This window comes from Pseudopipra pipra, chromosome 7 (assembly GCF_036250125.1).
Source record: "Pseudopipra pipra isolate bDixPip1 chromosome 7, bDixPip1.hap1, whole genome shotgun sequence".
Taxonomy (NCBI): Eukaryota; Metazoa; Chordata; class Aves; order Passeriformes; family Pipridae; genus Pseudopipra; species Pseudopipra pipra.
The window spans coordinates 16,079,186-16,103,198 of NC_087555.1; the positions used below are offsets into that span (position 1 = coordinate 16,079,186).

Here is a 24,013-nt window from a genome sequence, read left to right on the forward strand (position 1 = left end):
AACCTTGGATTTATTATGTTTTCTTATGCAGATCGAATCATTCCTCCTTCTTTCACAAGAAAACTAAAGGACACCCCCTGTGTTCTGAGTTCATCAGCACTGCTGGAATGTAAAGTGTCAGGTTCACCTCCTATTTCTGTTGCCTGGTTTCAAAATGGACTTAAGTTAGTCAATGGAGAAAAACATCAAATCTCCTTTTCAGATAACCTTTGTATTTTAGAAGTTAATTCACTGAGCAACTCAGATACTGGAACTTACACCTGCAAAGCTACCAACGTAGCTGGTTCAGATGAATGCAGTGCTGTATTGACCGTACAAGGTCAGTATATGATAGTCAGGAAGCTCTCGGAGCTGTTCTTTTCTCTTTCTCTTTTAAAATTGCCTGCGGTCTCTTGTAAATATTCTTGGGGAAAATTATTGACTGAAAAATAAAGATTTTGCTCTTTGTCTTCAGTAGTGTGTGGAAATGCCAGAGTTATGCTGCAGCAACCTGTCTCATCTCTCTTTTTCTCTTGTGTGTTTAGAGCCACCATCTTTTGAGAGGACACCAGAGCCTCTGGATGTATTGCCAGGCACAAGCATCACTTTCACATGTGTTGTCAGAGGAACCCCTCCTTTTAAGGTCAACTGGTTTAGAGGGGCCAATGAGCTTGTGCCAGGGGACAAATGCAATATCTACTTGGAGGAGTCCATTGTGGAGCTTGAGTTATTTGATGTAACTCCTCCCCAAAGTGGAGAGTATACTTGTCTAGTGACTAATGATGCTGGCAGGGCAAATTGTTCAACACACCTTACAGTAAAAGGTTTGTAAAGATAGATCTCTCTATTTACCTTAAAATATTTTTTCCTTCTCTCCATTTGGCATGTTGTGTTCAACATTTGTGATTTCTTACCTTTCATTAGAGCCAGCTGTCTTTGTGAAGAAACTGAGTGATCAGTACGTGGAACCTGGCAAGCCCATCATCCTGGAGGGCACTTACACAGGCAGCCTCCCCATCTCTGTGACATGGAAGAAGAATGGCCACACCATCACACAATCTCAGAAGTGCAGCATCACCACCACAGAGAAATCCTGCATCCTGGAAATACTTGACAGCACCAAAGAAGATTCAGGAGAATACACTTGCCATGTTGAAAATGAGGCAGGAAGAGATGTTTGCGAGGCTGTAGTCTCTACCCTAGGTGTGTGCTCCCTTTGCTTCTTCTTCTTGCCTTTTTTTCAAGTATATGCTTTCCAAGGCCTGACACTACAATGACCCTATCTAATTGCTTCTCTTTTTTAGAACCTCCCTATTTTGTTACACACTTGGAACCTCTTGAGGTGTCAGTTGGGGATTATACAACATTGCAATGTCGCGTTGCTGGAACACCAGAAATTACTGTGTCTTGGTACAAAGGTGACACAAAACTCAGGTCTACTCCTGAGTACAAAGTGTTCTTTAAAGACAACGTTGCTACACTTATTTTCAACAAAGTGGTTAGCAATGACACTGGAGAATATATCTGCAAGGCAGAAAACAGTGTAGGAACTGCGTCTACAAAGGCTCTCTTAACAGTTCAAGGTGATGATTTTATATTAGCTTGATAAAATTCTTTTTCTCTCACAAAACTATAAAAAAATTGCTTACTGGGGATTATTTATTCTTTACTTGCTTTCTTCTAGAGCGCAAACGACCACCTTCCTTTGCAAGAAAGTTAAAGGACATCGAGCACCCTGCTGGTTTACCCCTTAAATTTATGTGTCGGCTCAATGGCTCAGAACCCATTTCTGTTACTTGGCACAAAGATGGGGTGCCACTGAGTGATGACCACAATGTGCACACATCCTTTGTAGATAACGTTGCAGTGCTGCAACTAGTGCGAACCGAGATGAATCATACTGGGCAGTACTCCTGCACAGCCACCAATTCTGTGGGCACTGCCACCACAAGTGCTAGGCTCACAGTGGCAGGTGTGTTGGCTTACAAAATTTTTGCCTGGATCACAGGCTCCTCTCTCTCATTTCATGCATGCGATGGTATCTATGTGTTGGATTAACTTTTTTGTGAGGTGTATTACATGGTTTTCTTGTGCTTTTAGAACCCAAGCAAGCACCTGTCTTTGACACCAAACCAGAATCTATTGATGTGCCTTTTGGAGAAAGTGCTGACTTTGAATGTCATGTTACGGGTGCCCAGCCAATACACATAACCTGGTCCAAAGATGGTCGGGAGATTCGAACTGGAGGAAACTTCAATATTACATTTATAAACAACACAGCTCACCTTCGAGTGCTCAGAGTGGGTAAAGGAGACTCTGGCCAATATACTTGCCAAGCTAGTAATGAAGCTGGGAAAGACTTTTGCTCAGCCCAACTCAGTGTCAAAGGTATTAAGACTAAATCACCTTTGTTTGTGTGTTTTCTTTTTCTTGGGTAAAGAGACTTTTTTGTCTCATCTTCTACCATTTCTAGTTCAGAAATACATAGAAAGTAGCTTTCCAGACAGCAGACATAAACCATGAAGTGACCTTCTTCCATCATAATATGTAACAGTAGAAACCTTCTGTGCCTGCAAAATCTCTCTCTTTGTGAACCTTTTTGTAGGTACAATTGCACTCACACTGCTTTTAACTTTAGTGGTTAGCTACAGTCTCTGTGGTATTCAGTCATAGTAATTACTATATGGAACACAGTGATAAGTAAATACAGTATCTTGCCGTTGTTTGCCAGCGAACTCTTTTGACTTTGCTAAAGATTTCAATTTTGAATTGTTGATTTAATCTAGACTATGCATCACTTAATTTCTTCATGCAGAAATATACTTTAAATATGTGTAAGCGAGTGAAACTATCCCTACCGTGTTTCTGTTGCTCCTGGGGATGAAAGACTTGTCAAATTTTTCATGTTGGCCTGCGAACCTGTTACCCCTCAAAGGTAACAGCAAAATTTCTCTTGGATGATGCAGCAGGGTCCATGATTGGCAGAACATAGTTTTAGTTGTTGTCTTTGCTTTCTTTTTTCCATCTTCTGTCTTTCCTTGAGAGGAAATTCTGGTGGGAATGAAGCCAGCTGCGGTAGCAATCTTACTTTGTTGTTCCACAGTACTCTTGTGCCTCCCAGAACTTTCGCTCAGCACTGTAGATTTCACATGGCAAACAGGTATCCTGTCATTCTCTACATATTTATTCTGTTCTGCAGAACCTCCGAAGTTCATCAAGAAGCCTGAAGCTTTGCGGTTCGTGAAGCAGGGGGACACAGTTCAACTTGAATGTAAAATCAGTGGCACACCAGAGATCAGAATCGTGTGGTATAAAAATGATCAGGCACTCCAGGCGAGCGACAGGCTCCACATGTCCTTTGTAGACTCCGTGGCGATGCTAACCATTCCAGATGCCAACGCTGAAGATGCTGGGGATTACATATGTGAAGCCCATAACTCTGCCGGCACAGCCAGCTGCAGCACTTCAGTCGCAGTGAAAGGTTAGCAGTGTGGCTTCACACACAGCCAGAATCCCCGGCTACCAGTCCCTGCTCCCAGCTGCACGTCCCTCGGACAGGGAGCTGCTGCTGCAGAAGTTGGTGGCTGCTGGGACAGTGTCTCTCCATCTGGTCTCACACTGAAATGCTGGGGTGTTTATGCAGCAGAGATTAGGCAGGAAATTGTGGTGGGTGTTGAGCACTGTGCAGCTGTTCCCTTGTCTCTCCGCTTAACTCAATGGAAAGCTGAACAAGGCAAGTTTTCAAATCACAAGGACTAGATAGAACACCAACCATGGTGAGGAGCTGGAAATACTTTTCAGCCATCCCTCTACCTCCTCTTTATACACAGTGATCCTGACAGGAATAAAATTTAAGACGGAAGAGGAGGCTGTGTAGCTGAGTCTCACTGATTGTAGCTTTCGTGATTAGAAAGAGTGGGGAGGAAAGCTGGAATGTGATCCCGGAGAGCAGGGAGAGTGGTTTTGGGGAGGGGCACCAAGCACTGACTCCAAACAGGTGCAGAAGTGTCACATTTTCTGTTCTTTGGACTGCTGGGATTTTTTAGAGGTCAGGCCACATATTTAAAAGTTAAATATGTGTTTACAAGAATAAATGTAGGCTCCCTTCCTGAATATGTTGCCTCCTGCTACTCTCCAGGAACCCACCCAGAGAAGCAGGCTCACACATTATGATGTGATTCTTTTTTTATAGAACCACCTGTTTTTAGCAAAGTGCCAAGCCCTGTGGAGACTCTTAAAGGCTCAGATGTTATCCTCCAGTGCGAGATAGCAGGGACCCCACCCTTTGAGGTGGCTTGGTTCAAGGACCGAAGGCAGGTCAGGAGCAGCAAGAAATTCAAGGTGACAGCAAAACACTCCATTGCCAGCCTTCATATTCTCAATCTGGAATCTCAAGATACTGGAGAATATCAATGCAAAGCTATGAATGAGGTGGGAAGCGACACTTGTACTTGCCCAGTGAAATTCAAAGGTTTGTATGCTAGAGGCTCAACAACATCACTGCCCTCTTTTCTTGATTTTCTTGCTGTCCCTCTTTCAAGCAAGCATGTATGATTAACTGTCCTCTGCCTCCTTGTTTTTGCCATCAGAACCCCCACGGTTTGCCAAGAAGCTGAGTGACACTGCAATCTTCATCGGGGAGCCAACAGCTCTGCAGGCGGTGGTGGAAGGATCCCCACCAATTTCTGTTGTCTGGCTCAAGGATAAGGGTGAAGTTATTAGGGAGAGTGAAAATGTTCAAATGTGGTTTATGGACAACATAGCAACTCTTGAGATAGCCAGTGCAGAGGGAGCTGATGTTGGGAAGTACATCTGTCAGATCAAAAATGATGCTGGCATGCGGGAGTGCTCTGCCTTTTTACAAGTCCTAGGTGGGTATAGCCTACTTCACAGATACTATATCTTACAGCTTGCAAAATTGCCTTTGTTCTCTGCTTATGTCCTCTGCTCACTAGTTTGAGGGTAGATTTCTTGGTGACACACAGATCTTCCTATTTCAGAACCAGCAGTCATCTTAGAGAAGACTGAGCCAATCACAGTAATGGCTGGTAATCCTTTTACCCTGGAGTGCAAAGTAGGAGGAACACCTGAACTTATCACCAAGTGGTACAAAGATGGCAGAGAACTAAGGAGTGACCGCAAATACCAAATTACCTTTTTCAACAATATATCCACTTTGAAAGTCTTTTCTGCAGACAGGGGAGACAGGGGCTTATATACTTTTGAGGTGCACAATGAAGTGGGGGACAGCAGCTGTACTTCTTCAGTTGATGTTTCAGGTCAGCTCTATATCTTTGTTGTTCACATTTGTCTTTAAAGGAAGCTTTTATTTTTCCCCCTTTTCTTTCCACTGAAAAAAAAGCCAAAACCAACCTTTCTCTTCCTGTACTTCTTCCCTGTCCTACTTAGATCGTCTTGTTCCTCCTTCATTCTCAAGAAAATTAAAAGAAACAAATGGGGTGCTGGGATCCTCAGTGCTGCTGGAGTGCAAAGTGTCCGGCACATCCCCCATATCTGTGTCCTGGTTTCAAGATGGGAATGAGATTGTTAGTGGAGAAAAATATGAAATCTCATTCTTGGATGATGTTTGTGCTTTGAAGCTGAATGCTCTGGATGCCACAGATACAGGGACATATACCTGTGTGGCAGCCAATGTGGCTGGATCTGATGAATGCAGTGCCTTCTTGACTGTACAAGGTCAGTGTAAGGATACTACAGTACTTTCACCAAAATTCTTCTTCCCTCTTCTCTTTCTCCCCTCTGCTTTCTCATGGTTTCTTTTTCATGTTTGTTTTTTTGGGGATTTTTCCTGTGGGTTTTTTTTTCTTGACTCAAACCTGTTCCAGTTTTCCTCCCCACAGAAACTCTCCTATTAACATCTTTTTCCCCTCTTTCACTTCTTTGCATGATCTTTAGAACCACCTTCTTTTGTGAAGACACCTGATCCCCAGGAAGTTTTGCCTGGATCAAGTGTAACATTTACCAGCTACATCAAGGGTAGTGCTCCCTTCAAAGTAACCTGGTTTCGAGGCATCAGGGAGCTGGTACCGGACAGCAACTGCTCCATCTCTTTCAAAGAATCTATGGCACAGCTGCAGCTGTACAACGTGGAGCCAGGCCACAGCGGGGACTATGCCTGTGTGGTCACAAATGATGCTGGCAGTGCCTCATGTACAACCCAACTCTTTGTTAAAGGTGTGTTTGAGTGTGTGCATGAATGCACAGTTGTCTTCATTCACGGTCTGCCTGCATCTCTTCCACTTCTGTCCCTCTCACTATTGATTTATACCTCCTCACAGAGCCTGCAGTCTTTGTGAAGAAATTAAGTGATTTCAGTGTGGAGCAGGGGAAGTCCATTGTGCTGGAAAGCAGCTACATAGGCACCCCTCCCATCTCTGTCACCTGGAAAAGAAATGGCATGCCCATTGCACAGTCCCCACGCTGCAGTGTTACAACTACTGAAAAATCTGGCATTCTTGAAATCTTCAACAGCACCAAGAATGATGAAGGCGAATACACCTGTGAGGTGGCAAATGAGGCGGGTGGGGATGTTTGCCACAGCCTTGTGTCCATCTTAGGTATGCCTCAACCCTGATTCCCCTAAGGCACCCACCCCAGTGATGCTCTCTCTATGCTCACCATGCTCTCTCCTTCCCTAGAACCACCCTATTTTGTCACACATCTGGACCGTGTGGAGGTGAAGGTTGGCGAGCCCTTGATCTTAAAATGCCAGATTGGTGGTTCACCAGAAATCAAGGTGTCCTGGTATAAAGATGACACCAAGCTGAGATCAACACAAGCTTACAAAATGCACTTCAAGAACAATGTGGCAACACTGGCATTCTCCACTGTAGAGGATAGCAACATTGGAGAATATATCTGCAAAGCAGAAAATAGCATCGGCTTCGCCACCTCCACAGCTTTGCTTGTTGTTAAAGGTGATGGGCCAAGGGCCACTCTTTTCTGGGGTAGTTTGTGGGAACTCTTTTTCGCCTACAGGAAGGGGTTCTTATTAATTTCAAAGTTAATTAATTCTAGGTTGACAGGATGGCTTCTTACTGATAGTGGTGATTATTATTGTTTTACAGAACGTCAACTTCCCCCTACATTCACCAGAAAACTAAAAGATATTCAGGAGGTGGTTGGTGCCCCAGTGACATTTGACTGCCGTATAAATGGCTCAGAGCCTATCCAGGTGTCTTGGTACAAGGATGGGGTTCTCTTAAGCGACAGTGATAACATGCAATCAGCCTTCTTAAATAACGTTGCGACTCTCCAAATCTTGCAAACTAGTATGGCTCACTGTGGCCAATATACTTGCTCAGCCCAAAATGCTCTGGGGACTGCATCTTCCAGTGCCAAACTTCTCCTCACAGGTTTGTAGCTCATATTTTAATGAAGAATTTTCTATGTCTTTGCTCTCTTATTTTCCCCCACCTTTTCCCACTCTACCCTTTGTACGGTGGCAAGGGACGATGGGCATGGAGTGGTGAGGAGGGCTTGGTGATGAGCTCCGCCATGCTTTCCTCTTTGCAGAACAACTACAACCTCCCTTCTTTGACATCAAGCCAGTATCTATCGATGTGGCACTAGGGGAAAGTGCAACCTTTAAGTGCCATGTGACTGGTTCTGCTCCCATGAGGATTACTTGGACCAGAGACAACAGAGAGATTCGTCCTGGTGGCAACTACAAAATGACACTCGTGGAAAACACAGCCAGCTTGACAGTCCTAAAAGTTGGTAAAGGAGATGCTGGACTCTACACATGTACTGCAAGCAACAGTGTTGGAAAGGACGCGTGCGCAGCTCAGCTGGCTGTACAAGGTATTGCTGTGGGCTTTAGTGTTCATAAAGCTTTTCAAGATACACTGGAAAACACAGTCCTGAATAGAGAAGTGCAATTGACAACCTTCACAAGAGGCTACATTAAGATGTCTCATTTCACTTAAATATTATTGTTATACTTAAATACTTATTCATCTTTCTTCTGGTCTGGTATAGTGTGTGATTTTTCTTATCAAGGGGATTCTTCCATTGAAATGTTAACTCTCACTTAGTACCCTGTTGCGTCTTTATAAATGGTCATGTTGGTCAGCAAAATCTAGCTTTCTGAAGTCTTTCTGCAGCAGTGACATTCACTAGGTTGCCCATGGGAGGGAAAGAAACTGACAGAAACTCAGCTCACTTATGAGGCTTGAAAGTATTTGTACTGGGTGTGCAGCTCCTGCAAATAGTTTTGCTCTTTCACAGACTGAAAACATTGAAAATTGCTTTCAATGACCTTATTTATTTTCTTACCCTTCAAATCTTTATTCATAAAATCCTGGGGGTTTTTTTCAGGATTATTTTATTTTTGATCCTGAGTTTACACTTACAGTCACTTCAGTCCTTTAGAATTTGTACAGTTTCCCCAGGGCTGTAAAATTAGTGATGTTTGTTGTTTTCAGCCAATTTCTATAGAGCTTGGAAGCGCAATCTCTTTGTATGTATTGATTTGCATTGTGTTCAATTTGAGTATATGCTGTCTCACTTCTATGGCATGCAACTTTTTGTCTGTAGAATTAAGATATTTTTTTTAATTGACCTTGAAAAACTCCCAGTTTTTTGTTAACTTTCTCACTTTAACATCTAATATTCCCAATCCGTAGTTTTAACAATTGCTTTATGTTCTAGAAACTACTTTACATTCTAAATATATACCTTACTAACATGTATATCCTCATTTTTTTAAAGGAGTGGAATTAAACTGTAACTACTCAGCAACTGTTAATATGCAGATAGATAATCAACTTCCTCTCAAATTGAAATCTGATAGTAAACTTCTAAGGTTCCAAGAGTCCCGATGTTAACAAGCCATTATTTATATTTTTAGAAACTCTAAGGAAGTTTTGTTACTAACAACACAGGATGTTCTGCAATTGACCCACAGGTTGAAGTAACCCACAATAAAATAGATATTCTTCCTACACTTTACAGACAGATGCGCAAAGTGGCACTTCATCCTGTTTTGCAAAGAGATCTGTTTGTTGTGCCCATGTTGCCACCTCTTAGTTTTACTGGTTATATCTTTGATCCACAGGCATTCAGTCTTGTGATTCTAAACATCCACATGGTACTTTTGATGAAAAGTGTTAAACCTCCACTCCTTTCCTCTACTTATGGAACAAAATGTAACCATCTGGTTTACTTTTCAGTCACAGGACATTTAATACCAACTTCTCTAATACCAGTCATCTCATAATTCTTTTCAGCATGATTATTTTGAAGCTCTTTTGTTTGCTACATAAGCTCCTTAACTTTTATTCCTTACATGCAACTTTATGTTTGGCTTTGCATTAAATGTGTGAGAGGTTATAATGCAGAAACATTTATTGACTATATTAATTATTAGTCACATATTAAGATATAAACCAGTTCCTCTAATGCTCAACAGAAATGCTTTTACTAATGTTGCTTGGCTGAACAGTTGGATTCTTGCATTTCCCTCAGGCATTTTGATTGGTCATGTATTATAAGAGGATATTTCTTAAAGAATTAGTAGTGAATACATACAAGGAGAGGTACAGTGGGTCAATAAAGTAAGGAGAAACTAACTGAAATGCATATAGAGAACTTGTTTGCTTCTTAATCTAGATTTTGGACCAACTTAAAATCATCTTAAAAAATCCATAACCATTGAAAAATCAGATTTTTTCCCCTAAGTCCCTAAAGTTTACAGTTTTTGTTACTTATCTCCCTGCTTATTCAAAGAATCAGTGCAGTTTAAAGCATCATTTCCCCTTTTTGGCTTTCCAGAACCACCAAGGTTTATTAAGAAACTAGACTCCTCAAAACTTGTGAAACAGCACGATTCCATTAAGTATGAATGCAAAGTAGGTGGATCTCCAGAAATCAAAATCACCTGGTACAAGGGTGAAACTGAGATTCGTCCCAGTGAAAAATACAGAATGTCCTTTGAGGATTCAGTGGCAGTCATTGAAATGCACAGCCTCAGTGTTGAAGACAGCGGTGACTACATGTGTGAAGCTCAGAATCCGGCGGGTAGTGCAAGCACCAGTACTTCACTGAGAGTAAAAGGTCAGAACTTCAGTTCTTTCCTTCCATTTCTAGCGGTAAAAGTCCTCCTTTGTCAAAAAACTCTTAAATCCCACTTTCTTTTGTCAGAGAAGCCAAAACCTGTCTGACTAGATGGCAAATCTCTTGCTTGTTTCTGATCTCTGTGGGAGGTCTCTCTTATCCATTGTTTATCTTTACTATTCAGCATCAGAATGGCTCCTTGAATCATCTGTCCTCTTTAATCTATTTTGCTCAAATAACATAAACTATAATTATTTTCTTTTTTTTTTCCCAGCACCCCCCATTTTTACCAAGAAGCCCCATCCAGTCCAGACCTTGAAAGGGTCTGATATTCATCTGGAATGTGAGCTTCAGGGCACTCCTCCATTCCAGATTTCATGGTATAAAGACAAACGAGAAATTCGGAGCAGCAAGAAGTATAAGGTCATGTCTGAGAACTACTCAGCTAGTATTCACATTCTTAGTGTGGATACTGCAGATGTTGGTGAATATCACTGTAAAGCTGTAAATGATGTCGGAAGTGACACCTGCATTGGCTCTGTAACACTAAGAGGTTTGTACAAAGATTGGCACCTTCTTGACATTTCTTTGTTCCTGTCGTTCTCCTCCTACTTTTCCGCTCCTGGCGTGTTTTTTTACTGTTAAATATCTTCTCTTAAATAGCACCACCAACCTTTGTGAAGAAGCTGAGTGATCTCACTGTCGTAGTTGGGGAGTCAATTGAACTGCAGGCCGAAGTAAAAGGATCACAGCCCATTTCTGTTCTGTGGTTAAAAGACAAAGGGGAAATCATTAGAGAAAGTGATAATCTTTGGATCTCCTATTCAGAAAACATTGCAACTATGCAGATTGGAAATGCAGAACCAACCAATGCTGGGAAATATATTTGTCAGATAAAAAATGATGCTGGAGTTCAGGAATGCTTTGCCACGGTGAAAGTGCTAGGTTGGTAGCATGCAATAAAAACACAATGTGTTTTAAGATTCTTTAAAATTTAAATGTTAATTATAATGATAACAACTATTGCATTGTTGATTTAAAAATTTTTCTGACTTGCATTTCATTGCAGAACCTGCAGTCATTGTAGAGAAGCCAGGCCCAGTCAAAGTTACAGCGGGAGACTCTTGTACTCTGGAATGCACAGTAGATGGCACACCAGAGCTTACTGCTAGGTGGTTTAAGGATGGTAATGAGCTGTCCACTGACCATAAATATAAAATCAGTTTCTTCAACAAAGTATCTGGGCTTAAGATCCTCAATGCAACACTAGAAGACAGTGGAGAATATACTTTTGAGGTGAAAAACAGTGTTGGTAAAAGCAGCTGCACAGCTTCAGTGCATGTTTCAGGTTAGTTGACTACTCTTTTTGAGTACATATGATCCTTTAGTTCTTTTGCAAAGCCTTCAGATAGCAAAGTGGTTGTTGTGACTGGCAACCTAAGAAACTCATTGCTTGTGTAATCTTAGGAGTACTTGGCATGCTACTTTGACAGGCTTCAATAATAGATGCCTACCTAACCTCTGAGGGGCAGGAGTTATTGAAAGGACTTGATTTTTTTGGCTTTAATCTACATGTCTTCTTGGACAGCTGGTGCAATATTGTTGCTTATGAAACAGAACAGCAAAAGTAAAAGTTGTCCCTCAAAAATTTTGGATGAAAGCTCCAGCATATCCTTAATAATCAACTATCTATTTTTCAAATACTTGGGTGCTTAGCAGCAGAATGCTAACGCAGATACAACAAAAGAAAGGTCATTCATTTTTTTACACGTGGAGAGCTTTCTGCATTTTAAGACCCTGTATGGTAATTTTTAAATTTTTTTTTAAACAAATGCAGATCGTATTATACCTCCTTCTTTCACAAGAAAACTGAAAGAAACATTCGGTCAGCTGGGTTCTTCTGCTGTACTGGAGTGCAAAGTTTATGGGTCACCACCTATTCTGGTTTCCTGGTTTCATGATGGACAAGAGATTACCAGTGGAGACAAGTATCAGGCTACCCTTACAGACAATACCTGTTCTCTGAAAGTGAATGGACTTCAGGAATCTGATATGGGAACTTATTTGTGCACAGCTACTAATGTAGCAGGGTCTGATGAATGCAGCGCATTTTTGAGTGTTAGAGGTCAGTATCAATAAAAAGCCAGAGGGCACAAATCTATTTTCAGAAAACCTTCATTTTTTGCTTTGTTACATATTTCTCGTTACTGTGCTCTTCAAAAGAAGTTCAAATGTACTTCTTCTCTTTTCTATTTGTGTGCTTAGAACCACCATCTTTTGTGAAAAAACCTGAACCACTGGATGTTTTATCTGGGGCAAACATAACCTTTACTAGTATCATAAAAGGTTCCTCTCCACTGGAAGTTAAATGGTTCAGAGGCAGTGTTGAACTAGTACCAGGACACAGATGCAATATCACCTTGCAAGATTCAGTTGCAGAACTGGAGCTCTTTGATGTAAATCCTCTTGAGAGTGGAGATTACACTTGCCAGGTCTCTAATGAGGCAGGAAAAATTTCTTGCACTACACATCTTTTTGTCAAAGGTTTGTCCAGACTACTGCTTCTTATACTTATAAAGATGATCTTCTGGCTTTATTTAATTTGTTTTCTTCTCATTGTTCATTATAGAACCAGCCAAATTTGTGAAGAAGGTGAATGATTTAAGTGTAGAGAAAGGGAAAACTTTAATCTTGGAATGCACATATACGGGTACTCCACCGATTTCAGTGACATGGAAGAAAAATGGAGTTAACATAATGCACTCTGAAAAGTGTAGCATCACCACTACAGAAACATCCGCCATACTGGAAATCCCTAGCAGTAAACTAGAAGATCAGGGGCAATATTCTTGTCATATCGAAAATGATTCTGGGAAAGATAATTGTCATGGTGCAATCACAATACTAGGTGCGTCAAGAAACCGTCACTCCGTCGAGTGTTATTTGAACTCCTAATGCTCATTGTGCAATATCTTTTTATGCTAATGGTGTTTCTTTGTCCTTCAGAACCCCCTTACTTCATTACACCCTTGGAGCCAGTGCAGGTGACTGTTGGGGATTCTGCATCCTTACAGTGCCAGGTTGCTGGAACACCAGAAATGATTGTATCGTGGTACAAAGGCGATACAAAGCTGAGAGGAACTGCTACTATGAAAATGCACTTTAAGAACCAAATTGCTACTCTGGTTTTCAGCCAGGTAGTCAGTAGTGACAGTGGGGAGTACATCTGCAAAGTAGAAAACACTGTTGGGGAGGCTGCTTCTTCATCTTTGCTCACGGTTCAAGGTGAATATTTCAATTTTAAAAATAAGAATATGACCTATTTTTCCTAAGTATGCTTTGCTGTTTTGAAAAACAAAAATTACCTCTTCCTTGTAAAACACTTTACTCTTTCTTGATGTATAAGATACTCTTTGCACTGTCTTCTACTAACAAAGGCCTGCCAGTAAAGCTAATTGAAAAGTGTCACCACAGCTCTTCTGTAGTGTTACAAGCTTCCATCTTCTTTCCCTACTGAGGATATTTCTTTGATTGTTTCCACCATTAGAAGTCCTGAAGATTAAATAGGCTCACTGGATGTAACTGAGGGCAGAATGGTAATATGTTTTCCTGCAATCGTACGCACAGGGCTCTTTTCACATCAGGTTCCAAATAAATGATATGCTGAATAACATTTTGCATGTCTTCTGAAAGACCTCACTGTACAATACCTGTTTTCTTACAGAGCGTAAACTTCCTCCTTCTTTTACACGAAAATTAAGAGATGTTCATGAAACTGTTGGCTTACCAGTTATGTTTGATTGTGGCATTGCTGGTTCAGAACCCATCGAAGTATCTTGGTTTAAAGATGGTGCACGTGTAAAAGAGGACTACAATGTTCACACATCCTTCGTAGATAATGTAGCAACTCTCCAGATTTTGAAGACAGATAGGAGCCTTATTGGGCAATATACCTGCACAGCCACCAATGCTATTGGGACTGCTTCTTCTAGTGGCAGGCTTATCCTTACAGGTTGGTAGGCTGTGAAATATTTAATGGAAGTATCTTAAAATTAAGTTTTGCTTTATATATGAATTTAATATTGTACAAAAGATGCTTATTTCACAGAGATTTAAAGTAAATCAAGATTTTAAAGTGATGCTTTTTTTATTTCTTTCACTCTTCAGAAGGGAAGACTCCTCCATTCTTTGACATCCCACTTACACCTGTGGATGGCATTATTGGAGAAAGTGCTGACTTTGAGTGTCACGTTTCTGGAACACAACCTATTAGAGTCACTTGGGCAAAAGATGACCAAGAGATTAGAACAGGAAGAAATTATCAGATCAGTTATGTAGACAATACAGCCCATTTGACCATCTTGAGAGTTGACAGGGGAGATTCTGGAGTATATACATGCTATGCTAGCAATGAAGTTGGAAAGGACTCTTGCACAGCTCAACTGACTGTTAAAGGTACTGAACAGATAATACATTATGTGTACATTTTTCTTCCTTCAATTAAAAAGGACGTTAGCCTTATTACTGCTAGATAACTTTGAGAAAACTTTTTAGATGTAGCCTAAAGTACCTATGTGGAGATACTTATGGGTGTTTTAAGGGAATTAGGAAGGGTCACTAACAACAGTGGGAAGAGAAATGAAATATTTTATTTGGCCTACTTTCTTTATAGCCTCTGGCCTACTTCTTTTTTGTAGGCTTTGGCCTATTTCTTTCTTAACAACTTGATAAAACTCTTGGCGTTTTTTAAATGGTGTTTGGCTTAAATCAGTATAAGAGAATTTTTTTTCAAGTAGGAAAATCGACTATGACAGTGACTGTAAAAGCAAGACACCTGTTGCTTATCTTAGCATAATTTCCCTTTAAAATTATATCCTGTTTAAATGTGAGCAAATAATTTCACAATGTTCAAATTTTTCTTGAAAAATTTTCCTTAGAACTTTTTATCTCAAGTTAGATTCATGGAATTTATTCTTTTTTTTTTACAGAACGAAAAACTCCTCCTACTTTTACTAAGAAACTGTCTGAAGCCATAGAAGAAACAGAAGGGAATGAACTTAAACTTGAGGGTCGTGTTTCTGGCTCTCAGCCTTTGACTGTTGCTTGGTATAAAAACAATCAGGAAGTCCATTCAAGTGCTCACTGTGAAATATCTTTCAAAAACAATACCTTGCTTTTGCATATAAAGGTCGTAGAGCAATCAGATGCTGGTTTATATACCTGTAAAGTGTCCAATGAAGCAGGAAGTGTGTTGAGTACATCTTCTGTTGTTATCAGAGGTTGGTTGAAGTCTTATTTTTCTTTTCTTCTTGCTTTTCTTTATTTTATTGAGCTGCAAATATATAGGTTCTCTCTTATGGGCTGGTTATACTTACCTTAACAGCAGTAATTTGTCCTGAGATGGATGTGATAACTTAGTTAAAACACAAAATCAAGAAATTCTTTTATTTTATGATTTAAAAACCCATTATTTTCAGGAATAAGCTCCTTTTTCACTACTTGCTATTGCTGATTTAATATGAATATTGAAATCTTTGTAATGTTTTTATTGAATTTTTATTCATTCTTTTTTCATGGAATAACAGAGGATTTGTGCAATACATCTACATGTAGGCAGGGCTGACAGTGAGTTGCAGCAGCATGACACTTCATCATAATAGTCTTGCAGGAGATTTGCATGGGTTTTTTCTTTAAAGATTCTTCTATAGTTTTGCCGCCTAATTTGCGCTTTAATTCTTATACTATTTTTTACATGTAAAGAATCTTACTGAGTGGATAAAGATATTTCTCGCATGTTTATATGGGAAACATGCTCTCATGCTCTCTTGATATTTATTCCATTTTCTAACATTATGATTGACATTCTCAGACTTCTATTTATCCTTCTCCATTCCTTGCCATTGCGTCCTTGAGAATCACATGTATTTATCTTTCTCTTATATTCTTGATCATACTTTCCCAAGTATTCACTCAAGCGTTTTCATATTCCAGAACCTAAAAAGCCTCCAGTTTTTGACCAGCCTCTTCAGTCAGCAGCAGGAGAGGAAGGTGATACGATCCAGCTTAGCTGTCATGTCCAAGGATCACAGCCAATCCGGATTCAGTGGCTGAAAGCAGGGAGAGAAATAAGAGCTTCAGACAGATGCAACTTCAGCTTTGTTAATGGAGTAGCTCTTCTAGAACTTGCTGCAGTTACCAAATCCGATTCAGGAGAATATGTATGCAAAGCTTCGAATGCAGCTGGCACTGATACTTGCAAATCTAAAGTGACAGTTAAAGGTATGGTAACATGGAGAAAATCAAGGCATAAAATGGAAATATCAACAAAAATTCTATCCCACTTTGTTTTCTGTGGAACAAAAAAGTTAATATTCTCAATAATCTTATAACAAATTATTTTTATTATTTAGTTATTTGTAAAACTGTACAATCTAGTAGAATAGTATATTTAACAATAATTTATATCAATTAGTGACATAAATAGTGGGCGATCAGTGTCAGATCAGCAATATATTCTTACAAAGAAGAATTTAGTTTCTAAATCTAAACACCAAATTTAAGAAAAAATGAAAGCTAAATGAGTGAAATTACTTGAAGATGCATATTTTATGGAAAGGATCTGAACAGTGGTGTTTATTAAAGGAAAGTACAGAAGGAATTCAATTGAGCATATGGCCTTGGAGGCTAGTTGTTTCAAGACTTCTACAACTCTGACATTTTAATCTTTTAGCTGAAGATAAATACTGTCCTTCCTAGTAGATCTTGCCTTACCATTGCATAAAAGATACAGAAGTTCAGTAGTATGTACAAACAGTATCTTTTTCACTACACAGGTAGCCACAAGGCTAAGAATTACATAAATAAAAAAAAAAGAATCTAACAGATCACCAATAAAAATATGCAAGTAACTTTTATAGTGTAATATCCAGAAATAGACTGAAAAGAGAATATCTCACTAAAAACTAATCCATTTTAGAGAAGGAGGCTTCTTATTTGCATATCCATCTATAAATTTGCAACCATGTAGAGTAAAATTACCTGACTGAAGTTAATGAACAGCTCAATATATGATCCACAGTGTTCAATCTCATCTGCAAAATACAATTGAAAGTAAAATACAAGTTGATTAAAACAATATTCAAGTATTTTACATTGTTATCACCCGCATAGTATTTTGTTCCATCTCAGGAATTAATTCCTTTTCTTACAATTCCTTCAGAAGCATCATCACACATGAACATAAACTATTACATGAAACCATCTGTTGTAACTATTTGACTCTGTTTTTTTAGAAAAACCAGCAGCTGCACCAGCAGCTAAGAAAGCAGAAGTGGAAGGCAAACTTTATTTTGTGTCAGAGCCTCAGAGTATCAAAGTCATGGAAAGTAAGAACCCTTTTCAAAACAGTACCTTGTCTTCTATTTTCCTACACCTTTTGTTTGAGATTATATCCCTCTGTCATAAAGAGGTGGAAAGACTTAGCTTCCTCATTTGCATCTTTCTACAGAGACCGTTGCAACATTTATGGCAAAAGTTGGAGGAGATCCAATTCCTAATGTTAAATGGATGAAGGGAAAATGGAGGCAACTCAACCAGGGAGGCCGCATTATAATCCAGCAGAGAGGAGATGAAGCCAAACTAGAAATAAAGGACACAATAAAAACTGATTCTGGCATGTACAAATGTGTAGCTTTTAACCAACATGGTGAAATTGAGAGGAGTGTAAACCTACAAGTAGAAGAAAGAAAGAAAGAAGTTGTTGAAGGGGATCTTAGGGCAAAACTAAAAAGGTATATTGAAAGTTTTTATAGATTAATTTGCTATCAACGCAGAAGAAACTTTTTTTCTTGTACAGAACAAGATATAATTTTAAAATATTAATTAAATATTAATAACTGTACTAAAAATAGAAGCACCTGACTAGACTAAACTGAAGGATTCTACTGCACAAGGCAGTTCTAAGGTGATGAAATTTCTCATCAAACAGCTTTCTAGGAATGAAATGCTGTATATTTAACTTATGTTATTGATTTGCATAGCACTCCAACAAAAAAGAAAGAAGAGGAAGAGCAACCTATTGATATCTTGGAACTTCTCAAAAATGTAGATCCCAAAGAATATGAGAAATACGCTCGCATGTATGGAATTACAGATTTCCGTGGCCTCCTGCAAGCCTTTGAGTTACTAAAGCAAACTCAAGCAGAAGAAAGCCATAGATTGGTAAGATACAGTGTGACTGCAGCATTGGCTTTCTTAGGGGTAACATGGTTACTTGAACAGACTTGGTGTCCATACTCTGAAGTTAGGAAGCGTGCAGGAATTTCTGGTTCCTCTTCAGTTCTTTTACTGACAGTTCTCAATTTCTTGCATGTTCAAATCCAAGAAGAATAAATGGGCCTTCTGGTTAAGTATGCTCTGTCTTCACAACTTCATTGCAATTGTTAAGATGGGAAGATATGCTAGTTACAGTACAGTTACAGAAAATTTCATGTAGGAATTAATTCTATGTTGGATAAACATGACAGCTTGACATTTAGTATCTTTTAATCTTTGAGTATATTCTGCATTTTATAGGAAATTGAGCTCACAGAAAAAGCTCAAAGGGAAGATCAGGAGTTTGATGAACTTGTAGCTTTTATTCAGCAACGACTCTCACAAACAGAGGTAATATGTTTTTGGACTAATTTGTGAAATATTCAAACCCGTAGCAGGGAACTTGAAACTAATTTAAACTAATATTTTTCAGCCTATTACTCTGGTCAGAGACATTGAAAATCAGACGGTTTTAGCAGATGAGGATGCTATCTTTGAATGTGAGATTAAAATTAACTATCCAGAAATTAAACTTACATGGTACAAGGGAACCCAGAAACTGGACTCCAATGACAAATATGAAATTAGAATTGAAGGTGATCGCCACATACTGAGAATTAGGAACTGTCAGCCTGAGGATCAGGGAAATTTCAGAATAGTGTGCGGACCACACATTGCCAGTGCCAGGCTAACTGTGATTGGTAAGTGTACTTTTGAAGTATGTATTTAAATTAATTTAAATTTTATTTATTCCACTCTCTGATCTCTGCTTAAAATGTATGTTTTAACATGCTAATAGAACCTGCAGTTGAACGGCATCTTCATGACACTACTTTCAAGGAAGGAAAAACATGCACACTGACTTGTCAGTTCTCTATCCCAAATGCCAAGTCTCAGTGGTATAGAAATGGGAGACCTATTAAGATAGGAGGGAGATATTCAACGCAAGTCTCTGACAAAGTACACAAACTCATCATCAAGGATGTTAGAACAGAAGACGAAGGACAGTATACCTGCAAGCTTGACAGTCTAGAAACAACAGCAGATCTGGCCATTGAAGGTTTGTAAATATATAGAATCTCTTTATTACAACAGCAATAGACAATTTCTGGAGGTTCCACTAGCAGAACAAATGAAAATAAAAATAATTTCTGAAAGACATGTTCCCAAACTTAGAAATGGACTAAATAACAAATTTTACTGTCCTTTCTCTTTAGACAGTATGCAAAACACTTGGGTACATTAGTTTTTTTGACTAAACTGCCATTAATATTGTTCCCTGACCTGCAAACAATCTGAGTCATACTAGTTTCTGTTTTCTTTGATACTCTTATATTTTCCTTGGACTTTCTCTCTTTCTTAATTATTCTTTATCTTTAATTTCCTTGATGGCCACTCTTATATAAAATGTATCTGCATAGCAATCTTGTTGTAGTTGTATTCTTATGTCTTCTAATCTTCATTCTTATATATAAGACTTCATAGAAGATGGAATGCCTTTTTCTTACTCTACTTGCTCAAGATCTATTGTTATTACCTCATTATAATTTAACTGTTATGATAAAAAAATGAGAAGGAATTAGCAAAGGTAAACGGCATGGTGAGGAATAACAGTTGATGTATTTTTTTGTTTCTAAAACCAGCGGAACCAATTCAGTTCACGAAGAGCATACAGAACATTGTTGTGAGTGAACACCAGTCTGCAACCTTTGAGTGCGAGGTGTCCTTTGATGATGCAGTTGTGACATGGTATAAAGGCCCCACTGAACTGAGAGAGAGTCCCAAGTACAGCTTCAGAAGTGAAGGTCGTTGTCATTATATGACTATTCACAATGTTAATGCAGAAGATGAAGGTAAATATGCATGGAAAATCTGTGCTAGTGCCATTGTTTTATCTGATTTTGTTGTCTGGTTTTGAATGACAGAAGCATATAAATACCAACATTCTTGGCTGCTGCAGGTGTATATTCTGTAATTGCTCGTCTTGAACCAAGAGGAGAAGCAAGAAGCACTGCAGAGCTCTATCTGGTAACCAAAGGTTAGCAACTTTTCTAAACAAATTTGTGATCATACCCATGTGCAGATTTGTTTGTTTGAAACATGATTCCGGAAAAATCAATAGTCCTAAAAGAAATCTAATATTCTTTTGCAGAAATCAAACTGGAGCTGAAGCCACCAGGTAAAGTTCATGAGCAAGACTGGCACAAGATCATGTCTATACTCTGTCATAGATTTAGTGCATTGATCTGCTTTATTTTTTATTTTCAAATCTTTTTTTCCTGGTTATAGTAAGTAAAACCTATTCCCTGAAAAAATATTCCTCATCCACAGACATGTGGAACTATTTATTCTCATAACTAGGTACAATGAATACTGTGATAACTCCATCATCAGTGACATTAATAGGGACAATATAGGATGCCACATTCTCTAAAACACTGAAGTTTATTTTTGTTTGAATTGCTAAGGCACAGAACGATGAAGAGGTACCAATTAATAGATATGATGTCCTCTGCACAACTGAGAAAAAACAACCAAGAAGGCAAATTCAGTAGCAATCATCTTATGAAATATAATGATTTTCTTTTTTGCATGTTCCTAAGAACCTACTCCAAATGTTGCAAGCATTATTTAGAAATAAAATGTAACATTATCCGGTCTGTCCAGAAGAGGTTAATACAACTAGTTATCTATTAGTTGACTAGCTTATTCTTGAGGAGCAAGCTACAATCCTTGTATGTTACACAAAAAAAAATGAAAGCACCGTGAGCTATTATTCTTGGGGAGAGCATACTGAATATTTTTATTAGTAGTATTTATTAAGTCAATTAAACATTTTGATTTTCTAGATGTTCCTGATGCTAAGGTTGCAGTTCCACCTCAAAAACCAGCTGAAGGTAGGGCAATAAACCATACTTGTTCTATATCTGCACTGAAGCAGAAGGCCAGTGGGAACCTCAGAGAAAAATCTTAGACAGCTCAGTGATAAGATCTGGATAATTATTCTTGTGCAAATACAATATGGGCAAGACTTGGCTTGGATAGGCTTCTTTGCTGTGTGGAAGGTGAAAACTCTACACAAGTAGTGGTAGGAATGAAGCCTTTTTTCTTAAAAAGAGTTAGTCCTTCCATCATGTTTTCCTATCAGTCTGTTGTTCATTTGATCGTCCTTTTACTTCCGTCTTCCTCTCTGATAATTTTTTATTTTCATCTCTTCTTTTTGCCACAGAAATATCTTCTAAACAAGCTGTCTAAATTACTGCCCTCTAAAAAAAAAAAATCTTTTAGAGCCATACAATGCATTGCACATATATTGCAAATGGTCTCTCCTTGGGCTCTGGTATTGGATTACAGACTAGAAACATTATTTATACTTCTGTTATATTCACTAGCTTACTACAAATCTTAGAATCTCAATCTTCTTGGGTTTATTTCCTGGATAATTTTGTAAAAGTTTGTAGGGGCAGCAGGAGGGGAAAGATTTCATATTTAGATGAATTGCTATCAGCAATGATAGGAGAGTGATGGCAGCAAAGAAAATAAAACCGAGAAGGTTCAGGGTTCAAATATGGGTAGAACAGGAATTTCCACTCAAAATAAATTTATTCAGCTACTGTAGACTGTGAGAATGAGCACTGTGTTTGCTCTTACTCTGTAGCTGCAATAAAATCATATAATCCATTTTTCCAAACCAGGATTTTTTTTCATAATCAACTTTTTTCATATCATACTGAAATTATGTTCTAAATATTTCATTTTTCCTACAAGCTGCCCCTATTCCTATTCTTCTGCCTCTTGTTCCACCTCCAGAGAAGAAAAAGCCAGGTCAGAATACTTACAGTATTTGAACAGTGTGTACATGTTTCATGACGGTTGGGCTTTGGTTTTTTGTTTGGTTTTTGAGGGGATTGTTTAATTTATTTTTAATTAAATTTTTTAATAAATATTTTATTCTTAAGCAGAAAAAAAGGTTCCACTAAAGAAAGTCCCACAAAAGGTGGTTAAAAAAGTTCCTGAAGAAGTCCCACCACCTAAAGGTAACTTTTTTCTTTTTTTTTCTTTTTAACTGTTTTAAAAATAGTACAATTACCTGGTGGAAACAAAGTGTTTTGTTTTGCAGTACCTTGAATCAAACAAAATTGTTTGATTTTTGTCTTTATGTTAAAAACACATATTTAAAATCCAAGCTGATTAAGACTGCTTAAAAAATAGTCCCTTAAACTGTCTGTGAAGGTGAAATAATTTCATTAAGTGTGAACATCCAGGCTATGATATGAATAATCAATTTTTTTTTTTTTTTTAAGTTCCTGAGGTGCTGCCAGAGAAGCCCAAAGAGGTCAAAATAACATCTATGGCAAGGAGAGAAGAGATACATGAAGAAAAGAAGGAAATATATGAAATGCCTAAAGAAACTTATGAAGAATGGGAAGAAGATTATGGTGAAGATCATGATTATTATGTCAAGGAAGAAGGCTACGATGAAGGGGAAGAGGAATGGGAAGAAACTTATGAGAAAAGAGAAGTGACTTATGAAGAAAAAAGAGTCATTCATGAAGAAGGTATTTTAATTATCATACTATTTTGGTTTTTCTCTTTTCTCATATTTGATCTTGTGGCATCAATATTTTGAACCAAGCAACATTTTTAATTTTTTTTTGTTATAATAACTGGAACCATAATATGCTGACAAATTTTAACTGACACTTGATGATAAGCCAAGGACCCTGGTACAGCAAGATGTATATGCAGATAAAAATGGATACATTATAATACTTTATAATGTGATTGCCAATGGACTTTGCAGGTCTTAAAAACCTAATATGAGACAATAGTTTATAATGATATGTGTCATTTTTAGTTGTTTGGATGTTTCTTCTATCATTTTCATGTGTTCTAGATAAATTTAATTTATGTTAAAAATTTCCAAAAAATGCTTTATCTTAGTGACTATATTTCAAAATTTCTTGCATGGTGTAACTGTCTTAGGTATTAGTAACATGTATTTCTCTGGGAACAGAATTTGGATCTAATGAGAAACTATCAAACTTGGAAATAAGCAAAACATTTTACTGCAACAATTGGATCTCCAAAACTCTGTGTGTTTTTCAAATTCATAAAATTATAATGTCATAACTAATACCTTCCTGTCTATAGAGCCTTTAGGCAACACATTTTTTATCATTAAGTGATTTTATTGGTTTTTTTAAGTGGTTGAAGTTCCTAAGAAACCTGTGCCTGAGCGAAAACCACCAGCAATTACAGCTGAAAAGAAGGAAAAGAAGGAAGTAACAGTTCAAAAAGGTATGAGTTTCCTGCAAAAATAACAAGAACATGCAGATTAACATCTCTTATGCATCTCCTTCAAGGTGAATTATGCTGGTTATTCACATTTCCTTGGGAGGGAGAAAATTCTCTTTGTGTTGGACAGTAACATGAGCAAGGGTCATGGCAATCCTTCCTCTTCTCCCACCTTATAAAGCTAAGCTCTCTGCTCAATGGTGGTTGAAGCAAACTAAGAACTGATGGCAAAACCAAACTGACCTTCAGTTATCCTTCCTTCTCGCTGTTTATTAGCCTTGGGTGTGGGTGTAACTATTGAGCCTGGAAATGCTGCACATCTGAGAATTGTCCTCCATTTAGATCA

The 24,013-nt window shown here is 38.3% G+C and overlaps 1 protein-coding gene across 1 annotated transcript in view; it reads left to right on the forward strand.

Annotated features, from left to right (window-relative positions):
- Window positions 1-24,013, forward strand: part of TTN (titin) — a 244,337-nt gene that overhangs the window by 66,533 nt on the left and 153,791 nt on the right. Inside the window, exons 71-112 of the mRNA XM_064660725.1 lie at window positions 32-319; window positions 525-803; window positions 904-1,182; window positions 1,284-1,562; window positions 1,664-1,951; window positions 2,080-2,367; window positions 3,179-3,460; window positions 4,172-4,450; window positions 4,569-4,850; window positions 4,980-5,258; window positions 5,389-5,676; window positions 5,896-6,174; window positions 6,279-6,557; window positions 6,639-6,917; window positions 7,068-7,355; window positions 7,516-7,803; window positions 9,775-10,056; window positions 10,331-10,609; window positions 10,720-11,001; window positions 11,126-11,404; window positions 11,894-12,181; window positions 12,322-12,600; window positions 12,686-12,964; window positions 13,063-13,341; window positions 13,781-14,068; window positions 14,224-14,511; window positions 15,045-15,335; window positions 16,048-16,335; window positions 17,349-17,441; window positions 17,564-17,846; window positions 18,096-18,276; window positions 18,631-18,720; window positions 18,803-19,070; window positions 19,169-19,429; window positions 20,013-20,222; window positions 20,330-20,407; window positions 20,522-20,548; window positions 21,219-21,266; window positions 22,138-22,194; window positions 22,329-22,406; window positions 22,674-22,928; window positions 23,578-23,670. Of these exons, the coding sequence (XP_064516795.1) occupies window positions 32-319; window positions 525-803; window positions 904-1,182; window positions 1,284-1,562; window positions 1,664-1,951; window positions 2,080-2,367; window positions 3,179-3,460; window positions 4,172-4,450; window positions 4,569-4,850; window positions 4,980-5,258; window positions 5,389-5,676; window positions 5,896-6,174; window positions 6,279-6,557; window positions 6,639-6,917; window positions 7,068-7,355; window positions 7,516-7,803; window positions 9,775-10,056; window positions 10,331-10,609; window positions 10,720-11,001; window positions 11,126-11,404; window positions 11,894-12,181; window positions 12,322-12,600; window positions 12,686-12,964; window positions 13,063-13,341; window positions 13,781-14,068; window positions 14,224-14,511; window positions 15,045-15,335; window positions 16,048-16,335; window positions 17,349-17,441; window positions 17,564-17,846; window positions 18,096-18,276; window positions 18,631-18,720; window positions 18,803-19,070; window positions 19,169-19,429; window positions 20,013-20,222; window positions 20,330-20,407; window positions 20,522-20,548; window positions 21,219-21,266; window positions 22,138-22,194; window positions 22,329-22,406; window positions 22,674-22,928; window positions 23,578-23,670 (9,948 nt within the window). The remainder of the gene's footprint in view (window positions 1-31; window positions 320-524; window positions 804-903; window positions 1,183-1,283; window positions 1,563-1,663; window positions 1,952-2,079; window positions 2,368-3,178; window positions 3,461-4,171; window positions 4,451-4,568; window positions 4,851-4,979; window positions 5,259-5,388; window positions 5,677-5,895; window positions 6,175-6,278; window positions 6,558-6,638; window positions 6,918-7,067; window positions 7,356-7,515; window positions 7,804-9,774; window positions 10,057-10,330; window positions 10,610-10,719; window positions 11,002-11,125; window positions 11,405-11,893; window positions 12,182-12,321; window positions 12,601-12,685; window positions 12,965-13,062; window positions 13,342-13,780; window positions 14,069-14,223; window positions 14,512-15,044; window positions 15,336-16,047; window positions 16,336-17,348; window positions 17,442-17,563; window positions 17,847-18,095; window positions 18,277-18,630; window positions 18,721-18,802; window positions 19,071-19,168; window positions 19,430-20,012; window positions 20,223-20,329; window positions 20,408-20,521; window positions 20,549-21,218; window positions 21,267-22,137; window positions 22,195-22,328; window positions 22,407-22,673; window positions 22,929-23,577; window positions 23,671-24,013) is intronic.